At 39.6% G+C, this 15701-nt stretch overlaps 1 protein-coding gene across 1 annotated transcript in view; it reads right to left on the reverse strand.

Annotated features, from left to right (window-relative positions):
• Positions 1-8435: 8435 nt before the first annotated feature.
• Positions 8436-15701, reverse strand: part of LOC113417205 (calsequestrin-2) — a 58860-nt gene continuing 51594 nt past the window's right edge. Inside the window, exons 10-11 of the mRNA XM_026675461.2 lie at positions 9662-9736; positions 8436-8924 (exon numbers count right to left, since the gene is read on the reverse strand). Coding sequence (XP_026531246.1) covers positions 8763-8924; positions 9662-9736 — 237 coding nt within the window. The 3' untranslated portion in view covers positions 8436-8762. The remainder of the gene's footprint in view (positions 8925-9661; positions 9737-15701) is intronic.

Here is a 15701-nt window from a genome sequence, read left to right on the forward strand (position 1 = left end):
GGCAGTGATTGGAACTGATTGACATCTGTGGAGGGTGGATGGCAGCCAAAGGGTTTTATATTGCCCATAATAGTCATGTGATTGAATTAGCAATCATTACAAAACAGAAAAAATCCACCTTCACATATGCATCTAGGTATAACCAGCCTTATTTGTTCTATAAAAACAAAGTTGACACTAAGAATTTGCACTTTGTGAAAAATAATAATATGGATGCAGTATTTTGTATTTCTGACATACAACAGTTTGCATGAACAAATGGAAGTGTAGATTACAGGAAGGATAGTATGGAGAACACTTATGTTATTAACATTTTTTCAGGCTTGTCCCAGGTGAGCATTTAGGAAAGAAAGACCCTTGACTCCATTTTGGAAGTGAAAGGTTCACTTTTATAAAAGTCAATCAAGGAGTCCTCTCTACTTTCAGGAACCCATCATGCAATTTTATCCTGCCTTTTATTCCTCACTAAATCAGTATTTGGAAAACTCACAATAAAGGTGTGTTATCAATAAAACAGCAAGCTGGGAAGACAGCAAGTTTACTTTTAGGACCCAGAGATGAGTTCTCAGAAACAACACAAACAGAAGCAAGTACTCTTCCCCAAGGCCAGGACCCAGACTGTTCATTTAAGTATCATTAAATATCAAAAGCAGGTCCTTGAAACAGCTAGATGCAGTTCTTTGGGGAGTTCCAATGTCACTTGACCCCAGGGGTGGGATTCTACTGGTTCCGATAGATTCGGTAGAACCAGTTGTTACGATTCTGCACAGTTCGGAGAACTGGCAAATCATCCCCCTGGCTGGCCCTACCCCCTCCACCCACCCCTCCCCTCCCTGCCCAGTCAGTCCTTATCACACATGCACATCACGCGCATGCACAACATTGCTGACTGCATTTTCCCCTGCCCTCCCAGCCCCACCCGACCCCACCCAGTCGCTCCTTGTGGTATTTCTTTTTTTCCTCCTAACGATCGGCTGTTCTGATGATCAGTTGTGCGGGGATCCCCCTCACTGTCTTACTGCTTCACCCAGGAGGCTTCCCTGAGGCCCAGGAGGCAAAAGGGGTGCACGGGGGGGTCTACGCACACTCCCTGTGCTTTGTTTTTGCCTCCTGGGCCTCAGAGAAGCCTCCTGAGAGCAAAAATGAGGCCCAGAAGGCAAAAAAAACGGAGCGCAAGGGGATGCTGCCAAAAAAGAAGAAGCCATGCACATTCAGTCAGACGACCACGCTCACCTAGCCACGCCCACAGAACAGGTAGTAAAAATATTTGCATCCCACCCCTGCTTGAATCTATAATCCAGGAATAAAGATGGTGTATAATAAATACACTGCTCAAAAAAATAAAGGGAACACAAAAATAAGACATCCTAGATCTGAATGAATGAAATATTATTATGAAATACTTTGTTCATTACATAGTTGAATGTGCTGACAACAAAATTACACAAAAATTATCAATGGAAATCAAATTTAGCAACCCATAGAGGTCTGGGTTTGGAGTTACACTCAAAATTAAAGTGGAAAAAAATCACTACAGGCTGATCCAACTTTGATGTAATGTCCTTAAAACAAGCCAAAATGAGGCTCAGTAGTGTGTGTGGCCTCCATGTGCCTATATGACTTCCCTACAATGCCTGGGCATGCTCCTGATGAGGTGGCGGATGGTCTCCTGAGGGATCTCCTCCCACACCTGAACTAAAGCATCCCCCAACTCCTGGACAGTCTGTGGTGCAAGGTGGCATTGGTGGATGGAGCGAGACATGATGTCCCAGATGTGCTCAATTGGATTCAGGTCTGGGGAACGGGCGGGCCAGTCCCTAGCATCAATGCCTTCATCTTGCAGGAACTGCTGACACACTCCAGACACATGAGGTCTAGCATTGTTGTGCATTAGGAGGAACCCAGGGCCAACCGCATCAGCATATGGTCTCACAAGGGGTCTGAGGATCTCATTTCAGTACCTAATGGCAGTCAGGCTACCTCTGGTGAGCACATGGAGGGCTGTGCGGCCCCCTAAAGAAATGCCACCCCACACCATTACTGATCCACTGCCAAACTGGTCGTGCTGGAGGATGTTGCAGGCAGCAGAACGTTCTCCACGGCGTCTCCAGACCCTGTCACATCTGTCATATGTGCTCAGTGTGAACCTGCTTTCATCTGTGAAGAGCACAGGGCGCCAGTGGTGAATTTGCCAATCTTGGTGTTCTCTGGCAAATGCCAAACGTCCTGCACGGTGTTGGGCTGTAAACCCAACCCCCACCTGTGGACATCGGGCCCTCATACCACCCTCATGGAGTCTGCTTCTGATCGTTTGAGCAGCCACATGCACATTTGTGGCCCGCTGGAGGTCATTTTGCAGGGCTCTGGCAGTGCTCCTCCTGTCCCTCCTTGCACAAGGGCGGAGGTAGCAGTCCTGATGCTGGGTTGTTGCCCTCCTACAGCCTCCTCCACGTCTCCTGATGTACTGGCCTGTCTCCTGGTAGCGCCTCCATGCTCTGGACACTACGCTGACAGACACAGCAAACCTTCTTGCCACAGCTCGCATTGATGTGCCATCCTGGATGAGCTGCACTACCTGAGCCACTTGTGTGGGTTGTAGACTCTGTCTCATGCTACCACTAGAGTGAAAGCACCGCCAGCATTCAAAAGTGACCAAACCATCAGCCAGAAAGCATAGGAACTGAGAAGTGGTCTGTGGTCACCACCTGCAGAACCACTCCTTTATTGGGGATGTCTTGCTAACTACTTTTGCTTTCTACCTGTTGTATATTCCATTTGCACAACAGCATGTGAAATTGATTGTCAGTCAGTGTTGCTACCTAAGTGGACAGTTTGATTTCACAGAAGTGTGATTGACTTGGAATTACATTGTGTTGTTTAAGTGTTCCCTTTATTTTTTTGAGCAGTGTATATTGTAAAATGACTTTCTAATTGCCTATCATGCACAGCTCTGTAAAATATTGTTTTCCTCAAACTGGACATTAGATAACTCAGTCTTTTCTAGGAAGAATCGGAGTATGATGATACTTCAAGGTTCTGTCTTGGGCCCAATGCTCTTCAACATCTTCATAAGTGATTTAGATGAGGGGGTAGAAGGGGAACTCATCAACCTTGCAGATGACACCAAGCTGAGAGGAATTGCTAACTCTTTGGAAGATAGACTTAAGATCCAAAAGTATCTTGACAGACTTGAGCATTGGGTCCTATCCAATAATACGGAATTCAGTGGTGAGAAAAGCAGGCAGGAAAAACCAAAATAGAAATAGGAAATTAGGGGAAGGAAAAAGAGGGGGTGAGAAAATATGGAGCACAAGGGAAAAAAGAAAAAAAGCACTGACTTCAGACTCTTTTAGCACAGTAGAAGATAATATTACAGCCTCAGCTTTTTACTTTTACATGTTAGTATATAACTAATAATTTCTATAACATTAAATCTATCTAATTGGCAAAACCAAAGTATAAGTTTCATTTTTTTTCATCATAAACATAAAATCCAGAAGTGATTTCCAAATGAAAAACATAAACATATTCTCCTTTGAATAAAGCAATCAATTTAACAATTTCTGCTTTTTCTGCCTCTCTCTGAACATACTTATATCTGTTTGCACTTAATCTTTATAAACTATCACCGTTTATATTTTAAAAATTCACTATATTCTTTCGGATACTTTAACCTTAAAGAGAAAATATATTTTTATCCATTTTAAAACACTAAGCGTTTCTTTAAAAACATGTCTAAATTCAAAAAGTTCTTTTTTTAAAACTTCCTCTTAACATACATCCTTTTTCACTTTCAATCAGACTAATAAAATTCTAACTCCAATTAATTCATCAAATTTAAATCACTCTTTTCGAGTTACCCTTATAAAATAAAAATTCTTTTTGTGTACATCGTTTTTAAAACTCTAAACTTTTAAGCTGATACATCTTTTTCTTTAACTTCCTCTTAAGGGACTTTCAAATATATTGTCAGTAATATTTTAAAAACTTTAAGAATTACTTAAACACTAAATAAAGGGAAAACACATTTTCAAACCCACTTTACATTAAAACTTTCAATTACAAATATCAGACTGATAAAAATCCATCCTAATGCCAACTGACTCATTTTTAAACCACTCCTTCCAGCTTATCTTCATGAAGTAAAATCTTTTTTTTCTCTGGAAGGTGTATCAAGTAGTTATAAACTTCTCTTTTTCTCAAGATTTGTCAACCTTGTTAGTGTCCATCAAGAAAAAGTGTGAATCTTGTCCTTTTGAGAGTTGCAGGTTGGGCTTTAAGGCAGGGGTGGGATTCAATTTTTTTAACAACTGGTTCTGTGGGCGTGGCTTAGTTGGTGGGTGTGGCTTGGTGGTAATGTGACTGGCTGGGCATGGCCAACTCAACCTCGAGGCACGCATCTTCTTGCCTGGCCTCTCATGACTGTGGGGATGCTGCAATAGTCATACGTGTGAAAAATGGTCATAAGTCACTTTTTTCAGTGCCATTGTAACTTTGAATGGTCACTCCACACAAGTATAGAACCAGCAAAGGAGGGGGGAAAAACTCCAGAGAAGTTCCTGAGACAGGAAATCTAGTCCTGCCAAGAATGCAATAATGGTTAATGGAGAGGCAGTTTCTGTAAACAACACCAGAATGTTTTCTTCCTGCCTTCCTTACAGGATTAGGCCAGTAATTTCTTCTAACAATCGGTTCTCCGAACTGCTTAGAATGTTAACAACCGGTTCTAGCGAAGAGGTGCGAACTGGTAGAATCCCACCCCTGCTTTAAGGTTGAGAAAAAGGTGAAATACTTAGGGGTTAAGTTGACAAATACAAATATAAAACTGTTTGAAAATAATTATGTTCCTCTTTGGAAGAGCATTAAACAAGATTTAGTATCTTCATGGCTACTTCCTAGCAGTATCCAGAAATTTTTCCTTCTTATGTGTAATATTTTTCCCATTTGGATATATTTCACATTATATTGGCCTATTATGTTAAAAATAACTGTCAAATAATGAAACAATGAAATGTCTGTGTTAGTTCTTAGATATGTACCCTCTTCAGCAACCAAAAGTCACTTGAGATGAGTGACATACTTCATACTTTCTAATCATATCTAAGAAAAATGAGAGCAAGAAGAATTAGCTAGGGTAAACAGAACTGCAAAGTTCAATGGGAAAATTCCTGATTAAAACTACTTCCTTTGTCATAAAGCAGCAAAACATATTTTCTTCTTTTAGATCTTCATTGCAATGTGTGAAATTATAATACTTCATATATTTGACAACCATATATCCATATATGAAATTCAGATTCATATTTCTTATTAGCAGCATTATGTTTAAGAAAAAATACTTGTGGGAGAATGGTGAAATAGCACAAAGACATATGGTTTGCTTAACCCTACATAAGCCACAATTAACTGGACTCAGATGTTCCCTAATCCATAAAATTGCAATCATTTTATGGCTTAGCACAGTGTGTAACTCTCAACAGAAGTGTATTTGTGTCCAAGTAAATTATATTCAGAGATGATAATATGAACAATGCTCAGTGCCTCACAAACCAAAACCCAAAACAATGGCATTAAATGCAGTACTTGCTTATTGTTAATGTTTGGGCATCAAAATTACTTGACATTTGTCTGGGACAATAGGACAGTTACATGAATGGAGCTGGGAGCAAAGAATAGCATCACTCTTCTATCCTCACTGCCCAGGTGCTTTTGATATCACCAAACAAAAGTAGGATCCTGGTGGAACTTATTCACAGGCAATATCAAACCAATTTAAGCAAGGGAACAGGACACACAGGCATTACTTCTCCTTCTTCTGAACAGTCATAACTTCTATCCTTTTGAAGACCTGTAGGCACAATGTCCAATACTGGCTAGGCAGTAGTGTTCTCGATTAATGACTGCTGGTAAAAGAAAGCACTGAACTGGGATCTCATTCACAGGTCCAGATTCAACATAGTTCATGGTATGAAAAAAAGAGGCTGAAGCTTAGAAATCCTAAGCCATGAGCTGCCTCAGATGCTGACTCTATGGAATTAACAGTTTCAGGGTAATGTTCCAAGAATAATACTAATGCAAGTAGTCTTCACTTACTGACCAGTCACTTAGCAATCATTCAAAGTTATGACAGACCTTCACAGAGCTATTTGTAACCCATTTTCAAAGTTATGACCTGTGTCACCCATCAGTCACTGGATCACATTTTGGGTGTTTAACAATCAGCTCACACTTTCAGCTGTTTGCAGTATTTTGTGATCACATAACTGCAATTTTAGCAGATTTTGCCGGTTTCTGGTTTACTTACAATTTCCAGCAAAATTGCCCATTGGTGAAAACAGGTTTGCTTAACAACTGCCAAGTCTGCTTAATGACTGCAGTGTTCATTTAACAACTGCAGTGTTTGCTTAATCATAAAATTGGACATGGTAGTGTCCCATCTGGTGACTACCATAAAATTTGTGGGTGGGGGAGTTGGATCAAACTCCCCATCCATCTATCAGATGCAGATGTTTAATGCAATTGAAATCCCTGCACAATTGGAGATCCAATCACATGACAAACCAATAAAGTTGCATTAAGAAAGGTGACCTTTTCTAAACATACAATACATGAATAAAATAACAGTGACAGCATGGACAGCATTACAGACCAAGCTTACAATACAATCCTTCCCCTTTTGGAGAAACTAGAATAGGGCTGTCATAAAACATTTTGAAGCAAAACCCCAAGACATTTGAAAATAGTATGAGATGTTTAGACTGAAATCAGGAAGTCCGGTGAATAAATAACTTCATTTTGAAAAATAATTCTTTTTCCAGTTCATCTCAACTAATAATTTCAATGTACCAGTAAGAGTGATGAAAAGCTTATAAGAAATATATTCTGTGACTATATTTGGGGCTTTCCCCATTGCTGAATTAAAGCATTAACTCATCTACCCAACATGAAATTTGTTATCAATCATAGCACATCACGACATTTTCCTTGGACAAAATAAATGGAGAAACACTATCACTGGTAGAGCAAAGATGACAAGCCCCTCTCACTCATGAGAAATTTCCAGGATAAGACAAAGGCAACATCATGGAAATGTGGCAGAAAACAATGTTGCAAGATCAATTTTTGTAAAGTTAGTAGGTGCAAAAAGGGAAAGACCTTCAGATAATAACATATCAGCTGCACATAATTTGAAACATGATTGCTGGTGATATAAACCAGAAATTATGGGTTTTCCATCATTGGAAGTTTTCAAGAAGAGATTGGACAACCATTTGTCTGGAATGGTATAAGATCTCCTGCTCAAGCACCTGGTTGGACTAGGAAGACCTCCAATGCCCCTTCCAAGCGTGTAGTCTGTGTTTAATTGGATAAATAAAAAAGTTATATGTGCACATGGAGTTTTAATGGAAATGGGAATCCTGATCAATCATCTACACAGAGTATTCTCATATTGGCTAATCATATTTTGATTATGGAGGAGGAAACTTGGATATCAGCTTCTACAAAGCAGGCCAGTGCTGGATGGCCCAGATAGCTTTATTGCAGACTGAGTATTGATAAGCACAGGAATGAGGTAAGATGAAATGAAATCCTGCATCAATCAGAATTTCTTTTTACATTTCAATTGGACAGGTTCTAAGAATAGAACATAAGCATTACAAAGTATGGGAAATACATATTCTGAATCAAGCAATTTCAACATCAGTCACTACTGGTGATTCCCCAATTATTTCCTTTTGGTGTTTGGAGCAGAACGGGACAATTCACCCCGGCCATCTCATCATGACCAACTTGCCGTGAAACTACTCACCATGGAAAATTCTATGTGGGATAACTCAACACAATAAATGTTATCCACCAGTTTCTCCAACATTATTTCCATTTTTGTCAATGGAAATAATGTCAAATATCGAATTGCATGGATAGCCATGGCAAGATGGCCATGGTGAGCTGGCTGCGGCAAATTGTCCTAGACCCATTTGGAGAATAAATGCAAGTTATTCCAAAAGAAAGCCAAATGGACTCTACCCCACATCCCCTGCCATTTGTTTTCCTCTGGTCTCCAAGATGGGAAGAAAGTATGCCACTTGGGAAAGTGCTACCACACAGGGTTCCTCTTACTGAATCTCAGAAATGAGGCCATTAAAATTGGGGTGGGGTGTGTGTGTCATCTCTACTGCTGCTGTCAGGAAAGTAAGTAGCAGGAAACAGGAAAACAATGAACTTCAGCAGCAGTTTGACTCAAAGACTGAAATTCCATTATAGAGGACATGTCCTACACAAATGGCACATGGAGAAAATATGAGCCCATAATCCCAAGGGACAGAAGAACAGGGAGAAAAGGCCTATTGTTCTCCACTGTTTCCATTTTCTACATCTTGAAAAGCCACTCTTTTGGGAGTAGTGTAGGGTAGAAATGACCTTGGTAACTCATGAACTATTATATAATTCTTTATTTTCTCTTATTCTTATGAACAAACATATTCATAGATTTAAAGTTTCCGGTAGGGAGCATAAACGCTGAGCTTGCACAATTAAATAATAATTTCTGACTTACTGGTATAGAGTACATATTGTGGAAGCCAGAAGAGAGAAGATGGTATTTGGGAAGAGGGTCAAATAAAAGGGATCAAGACTATGAATTTTCAATGACCCTTAGAAGTCAAAAAGAACAGTATTTTCCCTTTAGAAGAGAAATACTGTAAGGCGTAGTATCTTGAGGCACACAGATTTTGGTGCTCAGTATTCAATGAGCTAATACCCTAATCATCATCATCATCGTCATCATCGTCATCATCGTCATCATCAGTATCATCATCTTCTGTGTTTATTTTGCCAGAAAGCACATCTTCTATCCAATCTTCTAATTCCTCAACTGTAGGGAGTTCATCATCATCCCTGATGTCCATCCAGACACTGTCAGCCTGAAAGGAAGGGTGAACATTTTCTTCACAGAATACTGGGAATTTTGGAGCAAAATAAGTTTAAATCTTATATCTTCTCCAATTACTTATAAAATGGGAGTTTAGGAAACTGGAAATAACGGAAAAATCATTTGTGGATTCCATCCTACATTTCCTCCCTATAAACTGAATACAAAAGCTTTCAAATATAAGTAGTAATACTACATGACCATATGATACATGTTAACAAATAAAAATGGCAAATAATCATTTTTAAAATTATCATATTGTTAAGATACACATGCTAAAATAAAATTCCTTTGAATTATTCCAGAAATTTGGGATAATCACAATTGTTGATAAATACTAACTGGAACAAGAATAGAGGATAAGTTGCCCATCTGCTGTTGGAGACATCCTTTGCCTTTCCCTGCACCTCTCTTTTTGTTTCTCACTCTTATTATCTTGAGTTTTTTTCCCCAGAACCCTACACAGAGATAATCTTCTCAGAAGTTTCACAACAGATAGGGCTTTTACAATTAAGCCAAGGAATACAAATTGCCTATCCATGTTTACAGAAATAGACACGTCCTTGACAGGCATCCATCACTAAGGAGCTGACTGTGACAGCAAAATACAGGTAGTCCTTGATTTAACAAACTTTCATTTAGGTATCTTTCAAAGTTATAATGACGCACAAAGCCAGATCCAGTAGCCTTGATGCTAAGGCCACTGAAACTGAGTCAGCTGATACTCACATCGGTGACATTCACCACACCAATTTGAGGCTTGAACAGGTCAATCTTGAATGTCTTTTCCCAGTATGTGATCAACTGTAGAAGCAAAAGAAAAGAAAAACATACTTACACTTGTATTCATATTGTGAACTCAAAAAGTCTGATGTCTATGGAGATTCCCAGTCATCTAGGTCATGGCTGTCCCAAAGGTACTTTTTCAAGAAGCAACTGGACGTTCTGGTTTTTCTTTGAAGATGTTTTGCTTCTCATCCAAAAAGCTTCTTCAGCTCTGACTGGATGGTCATTTGCATGCTTTTAGAGAGTCGTTAATGTCACCTGGAGGCTTATCTGTATCATCAGGTCACCTGAATGGTGCAAATGGGTGTGCAGGCTTCTTGGAACTATTGAAAGGACTGTGTTGTAGACTGGAGATAGATGGTGTCATATCCTTCTCCCTCAGTTGAGAGAGGGCTGTTCAATTTTGACATAGATGATTTTGACATAGACCCCTCTTTCTTTACCCTGGGGAGGCTACCTCATGCATATATGGACTCCCCAAAATCTACAAAGAGGGAACTCCACTCAGACCCATTGTCAGCAGCATCAACTGTGTCACCTACAACATTGCAAATATCTAAACACCTTATTAGCTCCTCTAGTTTGCAACACGATCCATCTTATCAACAATTCACAGGACTTCACTAGAAAAATTTGGAAACTAAAACCAGACCTCGATGAAACCATGGTTTCCTATGATGTGACTTCCCTCTTCACCTGCATTCCAACTACTGAAGCTGTCATGGTAGTGTTTCAATGTGGAAAAGGGCCTCAGTCTAAACTAGGCCTGATGCGTAAGGTCTCTCTCTCTCTCTCTCCCTCCCTCCCTCCTTCTCTCCCTCCCAAACTGGCTTTGCTCTACTTTCCCAATGTGCCTATGGGGCTGGTGCTTCTAACATGGATGGATGGATGGATGGATGGAGAGAGAGGGAGGGAGGGAGGGAGGGAGGGAGGGAGGGAGGGAGATAGATAGATAGATAGATAGATAGATAGATAGATAGATAGATAGATAGATAGATAGATAGATAGATAGATAGATAGATAGATAGGTAGGTAGGTAGGTAGGTAGGTAGGTAGGCAGGCAGGCAGGCAGGCAGGCAGGCAGGCAGGTAGACCTTTTGGATGAATGTATGGATAGGTAGGTAGGTAGACAGATTGGTAGATAAGTAGATAGATAGATAGATAGATAGATAGATAGATAGATAGATAGATAGATAGATAGATAGATAGATAGATAGATCGATCTATATTGGTAGGTAGGTAGGTAGGCAGGAAGGCAGGCAGACAGACAGATAGACCTTTTAGAGGGATGTATGGATAGACAGACAGACAGACAGACAGAATGCGACAGCAGCAGCACTTTGGGAAAGTAGAGCAAAGCCAGAGTGGGAATTGAAGTCCACACAAGTTGCCAAGGTTGAGAAACAAGGACTGAATATATCAACCCAGCCATTCTGGTTAGAGTTTGATTCCAGCTTAGTCAATAAACCATGGCTAAGATCTTCCTGCTCCTTAATGCAGCTGCCCCTCTGCCCCTTCTGCAGCCCCCTGCTCCAGTTCTTTCTTTGGCATCCAATTTTGCAATGCTCTGCCCGGGAGCAGGAAGGCGTGCGGAAGCAGCCCAGACCAGCGGAGGTGGAGGGAACGATCACTTGGAAAGTAAGCAAGCAAGCAAGCAAGCAAGCGCAGGGCTCGGTCGGAAGAACTGGGCTGCAGAGGGAGGCTAGGTTCTAGGTCCGGGCTGGCCACATAGAGCCAAACCGAATCGATCCACGCGCCTTGGAGAGCCGCAGCTGCACCCCCCGCATCCTGCGCACAAGCCTGACTGGCTGGAGAGGCAGAGGCCAGGCGGGTGCTGCGCGCTCCCTTGTTCTCCTCTGGGGAAGAGGGTCCTTCCACCCACCCGTTCCCCTTGGAAGCGTTTTGCTTTCTGGCACGCCTCCGCTGCTTCCACCGGAGAGGGAAGCCTGCAAGCTAAGGCCCCTTTCCACCACCTCTCCCCCCAGCTTGGCAAGGCTCGCCGCGCGGGGGTTTCAGATTCAAGGCGCCGGCTACAGAGCGATGAAACAGTCAATGGGCTGCAGGGCCGGCAGTCAGTGAGCCTGCGGGGCCGGCTCCTGATGCCTCCCCTTAGCGCCCCCTGCTGGCCCGCTTGCCTCTTAGCACCCCCCAAGGCATCCCACCGCCCCCCAGGGGGCAGTACCGCCCACTTTGGGAACTACTGTGCTAAAAGAATGCAAATGACCAGCTGTCTGCAAGGAGTAAAAATCCTTCCATTCCCCACCATCCAGTCAGAGCTGAAGAAGCTTCTTGGATGAGAAGTGAAACTTCTTCAAAGAAAAACCCAAAAAGTCAGCTGCCTCTTCAAACAGCACCTTTGAGTCACAAAGTTTGAGGTTAGGACTTCATTTCCACCTAATGGTCAACTACCCATTTGCAGCCAAGATATAGGGGCAGACCAGTCAGTTTTCAATTTAAAGTTTCCCTCAAACACAATTTTCAATTACCTGTGATTTGAAGGATGTGTGGAGAAAATTTAGTTGGGGGCATTTTGAACTATACAAGAAACAGTAAGAGCTGGAAGCTGAAGACATCATGGTAGGAACAGAATCAATCTTGGTGAGAGGTAAAGCTCTGAATTGTCTCCTGATGCAAGCAACAAGAAGCTAAAAAACAGAGGCAAGAGACAACGCAGCAGGTTTCCTCTGGGATGTGGTTCTGTTTAGCCTGATTGTCCATCACTGTACAGGGGCTCCATTTCAGCAGTGACAAAGGAAGCGAGTAAGGCTTTCAGGGGCAGGAAAATGCTAGATAGCAGACATCTAGGGCCATTTCCTGGTGAAAAGACGTAGCTGCTGCAGCACCATGCTGTGGTTTATGCTGTGCAAGATTATATCTTGGTGCACACATAAAAATGCTAAACCTTTGTGTGCCAGCAACTGTGATTTAGCAGTACTGATAGCTTGTTCCACACTCTTTGGATAAAAACAAAATCAGACATAACATTTTATGCAATCTCATACTAAAAGCACATTCAGGATATATTGGCAATGCACTTTTAAGATACTTCTCTCCCATGCTCATGGCCGTTTAAGACTGGTTAAAAAAACCCTTCTGGCCGCAACCATTTTGCGACAGACTCTTACTTTCTAAATATTGAATAGCATTTAAATATTAAATATTTATATACCAACTAATAAATTATGTTATATATTAAATATTTTAATGTATGTATTTTAATAATATAGTTATCTTCCTTTCTATTTCATTAAATTTCAAGATGCATTGAGGAAAATTCAAATGGAATTTTAAAAAATTATGTGCTCTCATGTGGAACACATGAGAAAATGCTTCTAGATTGAGTTATTTGAATATTTCCAAATAGGACGATGTGTTGACCAAAGAAAGAAAGCTTTTGCATAAATGATTGAAAGTCTAATCCTATCTGAATTTTAATATATGACTCAGAAAACTGGTTGTGAATATATACAGTAAAACTGCCCTTAATTTTTAAAATATAATTATAACTGACATTGCTAAAGCAATGACAATCTTATTCAATATTTGCAGCAGTTTGCTTTAAAATAAAGAAAAAGGATTCAGCCTAGAACCACACTGTTTGAGTTGCGCTGTCTTATAAATATGCTTTATGAACGCCTTATAAATTCTGCCTAAAGTAGTGAATCAGGTGGCAAATAAATTTAACAAATTAAATAAATAAATAAAATAAAGCAACTTTAAACCACTGAAGAAAAAAAAGAAAAGGAAGAAGTGAGGCTTGCTTTCCTCACTCACAGAACAGTTATCAAAAGTTTTGAAAATCACAGATTTCTACAGATTATAAAATAGAATTATATAAAATCAACTGACCCTTGTATTCCTTTTGTGAAATTCAGAAACCTAGTATTGAAAAACACTAAGGAAAAATGTTTTACATGTTTCTTAAATTGTAAGAAGTTATAGAATATTGGGGACTTCTGGATGGAGAAAAAGAAGGATTAACACATCGAATAGCAAAGACTCTGCAGTAATGGAGACTGGTGACCAGGAGGCAAACCCTAGCCAGCAGAGCTTCTTGGACAAGGAGAAGCTAGGAGATAGCCAACTTGGGCTTCAGGGGGCAGCTCTTTGTGAGGAAACCAGCAGAATTGAGAGGGCTCCTATTCATGACTTGTGCCAGGAACCAAAGGGATAAAAGTATTAAGTGCACAGCCTCATGCAGGCCTGCTTTTAAGGAACTCATCCAAAGCTATACTTTCTAATAATGCATGTTTGGATTACATTTTAAAACTTGCAAAGATATGAATTACAGACTTCAAGCAGCAGAGCAATTAAACCACATGGCGAGTATCCTTTGACTTGGCTTAGTATAAAAAGTTAAAGAAATAACCATAAGGATTTAAAAATGATTAAAAGCAAAAAAGCTTACCAAGAACTTGAACTAAGAAAGTTTAAAACAGATTAAGGGAAGAGCTGAAATTAATATTGTTTATTCTAAAGTACTTTTGGATTAATTTAATAAATAATGCATCCCTTCATAGGGATAAAGGTTGTTTGAATTTAATGTCATAGTTAAAAGCATTAAGTGCGTGATAAAATAGGTTAGGAATTTGAGTTATAATGTAGACCAATGGGCTATATAACAATTGAGTGAGTTCAGAGTTACAATAGCAATCATAATATGATTGACTTTTGTATTAATTTGTGACTTCCTGAACTGGATCTTAACAACTGTTCTTTGAATTATAATTTTAAAAAAGCAAACTATGATTTAATAGCTGCTGATCTAGCATCTCTAAATTGACACCATTTTCAGGTTGCAAAAATGTAGATTTTAATAACAATTTTTTGCTTGAAATTAATTGAGCTATTAATTTATATGTACCAAGAAAAATAAAAAAAAGTTACAAAAAATAAATTACCCAAGGCAATAAGAAAGTTATAAGCTAAGAAAAAAAATATCTTTGGTGGAACAAGAAGACAGCTATGTTGCCAACTTCAAAAGCCGCTATAAAGCCTTATGTCATCAAATTAAAGATGAATGTACTAATTATTTTTGTAAACAGGAGGAAAAGCTGTTAACATGAGCCTTTTATAATTTTGTTAATTTGAAACTTAAAGACTCACAAGTGATTCCACCCTTAAAAAGGCTAAATGTGGTTGATTGTAATGATAATGCTGGTCAGGCCAATCTTTTCAATACATTTTTTTAGTTCAGTTTTTGTTGATAGCAATGGTTGCAGTCTTCATTCACAAGTCGTACCACAAATAATTGTAGCAAATTGCTAAATATTAAATTTACAGTACATAATGTTGAACTAGCATTATGTAATCTAAAGCCATTGCTATCCACTGGTCCAGATGGATTATGTGCTTTTTTCTTGAAAAAGCTTGCTACTGTCCTAGCTGAACATTTGTGTACAATTTTTAAAGTATTGTTTCAAACTAGCTCTCTGCCTGATTTATGGTCTTAGCTATAGCTATACCAATCTTTAAAAAGGGCGACCCTAGTTTAGTTGAAAATTATAGACCAATTTCTTTGTGTTGTGTTATATGCAAAGTTATGGGATCAATTATAAACCAATCCATTATTCATCATTTAGAGACAAATAACTGGCTATCTGATAAACAGTTTGGCTATAGGAAAAATTCATCCTGTAATTTACAACTTTTGCACTGTAAAAATATTTGGACTACATGTCTTGATCAAGATAAAGCTGTAGATGGAATTTACATAGATTTTTGTAAGGCTTTTGATACAGTAGTACATGATAAACTGCTGTTGAAACTAAATTCTTATGGCATTTCTGGATTTTTGCACAAGTGGATTGCTGCCTTCTTGCCTAACAGACTGCAGAAAGTCAAAATAGGTAACTTGCTGTCTAATCCTGCATCAGTCAACAGTGGTGTTCCGCAAGGCAGCATTTTAGGACCCATACTTTTCCTGCTCTATATCAACGATTTATGTGATCAACTTAAAAGCAATTCTGTCCTTTTTGCTGAT

The sequence above is a fragment of the Notechis scutatus genome, chromosome 2 (genome assembly GCF_049901735.1).
Source record: "Notechis scutatus isolate UNSWTSFEM ecotype Mainland chromosome 2, rNotScu1.2, whole genome shotgun sequence".
Classification (NCBI taxonomy): Eukaryota; Metazoa; Chordata; class Lepidosauria; order Squamata; family Elapidae; genus Notechis; species Notechis scutatus.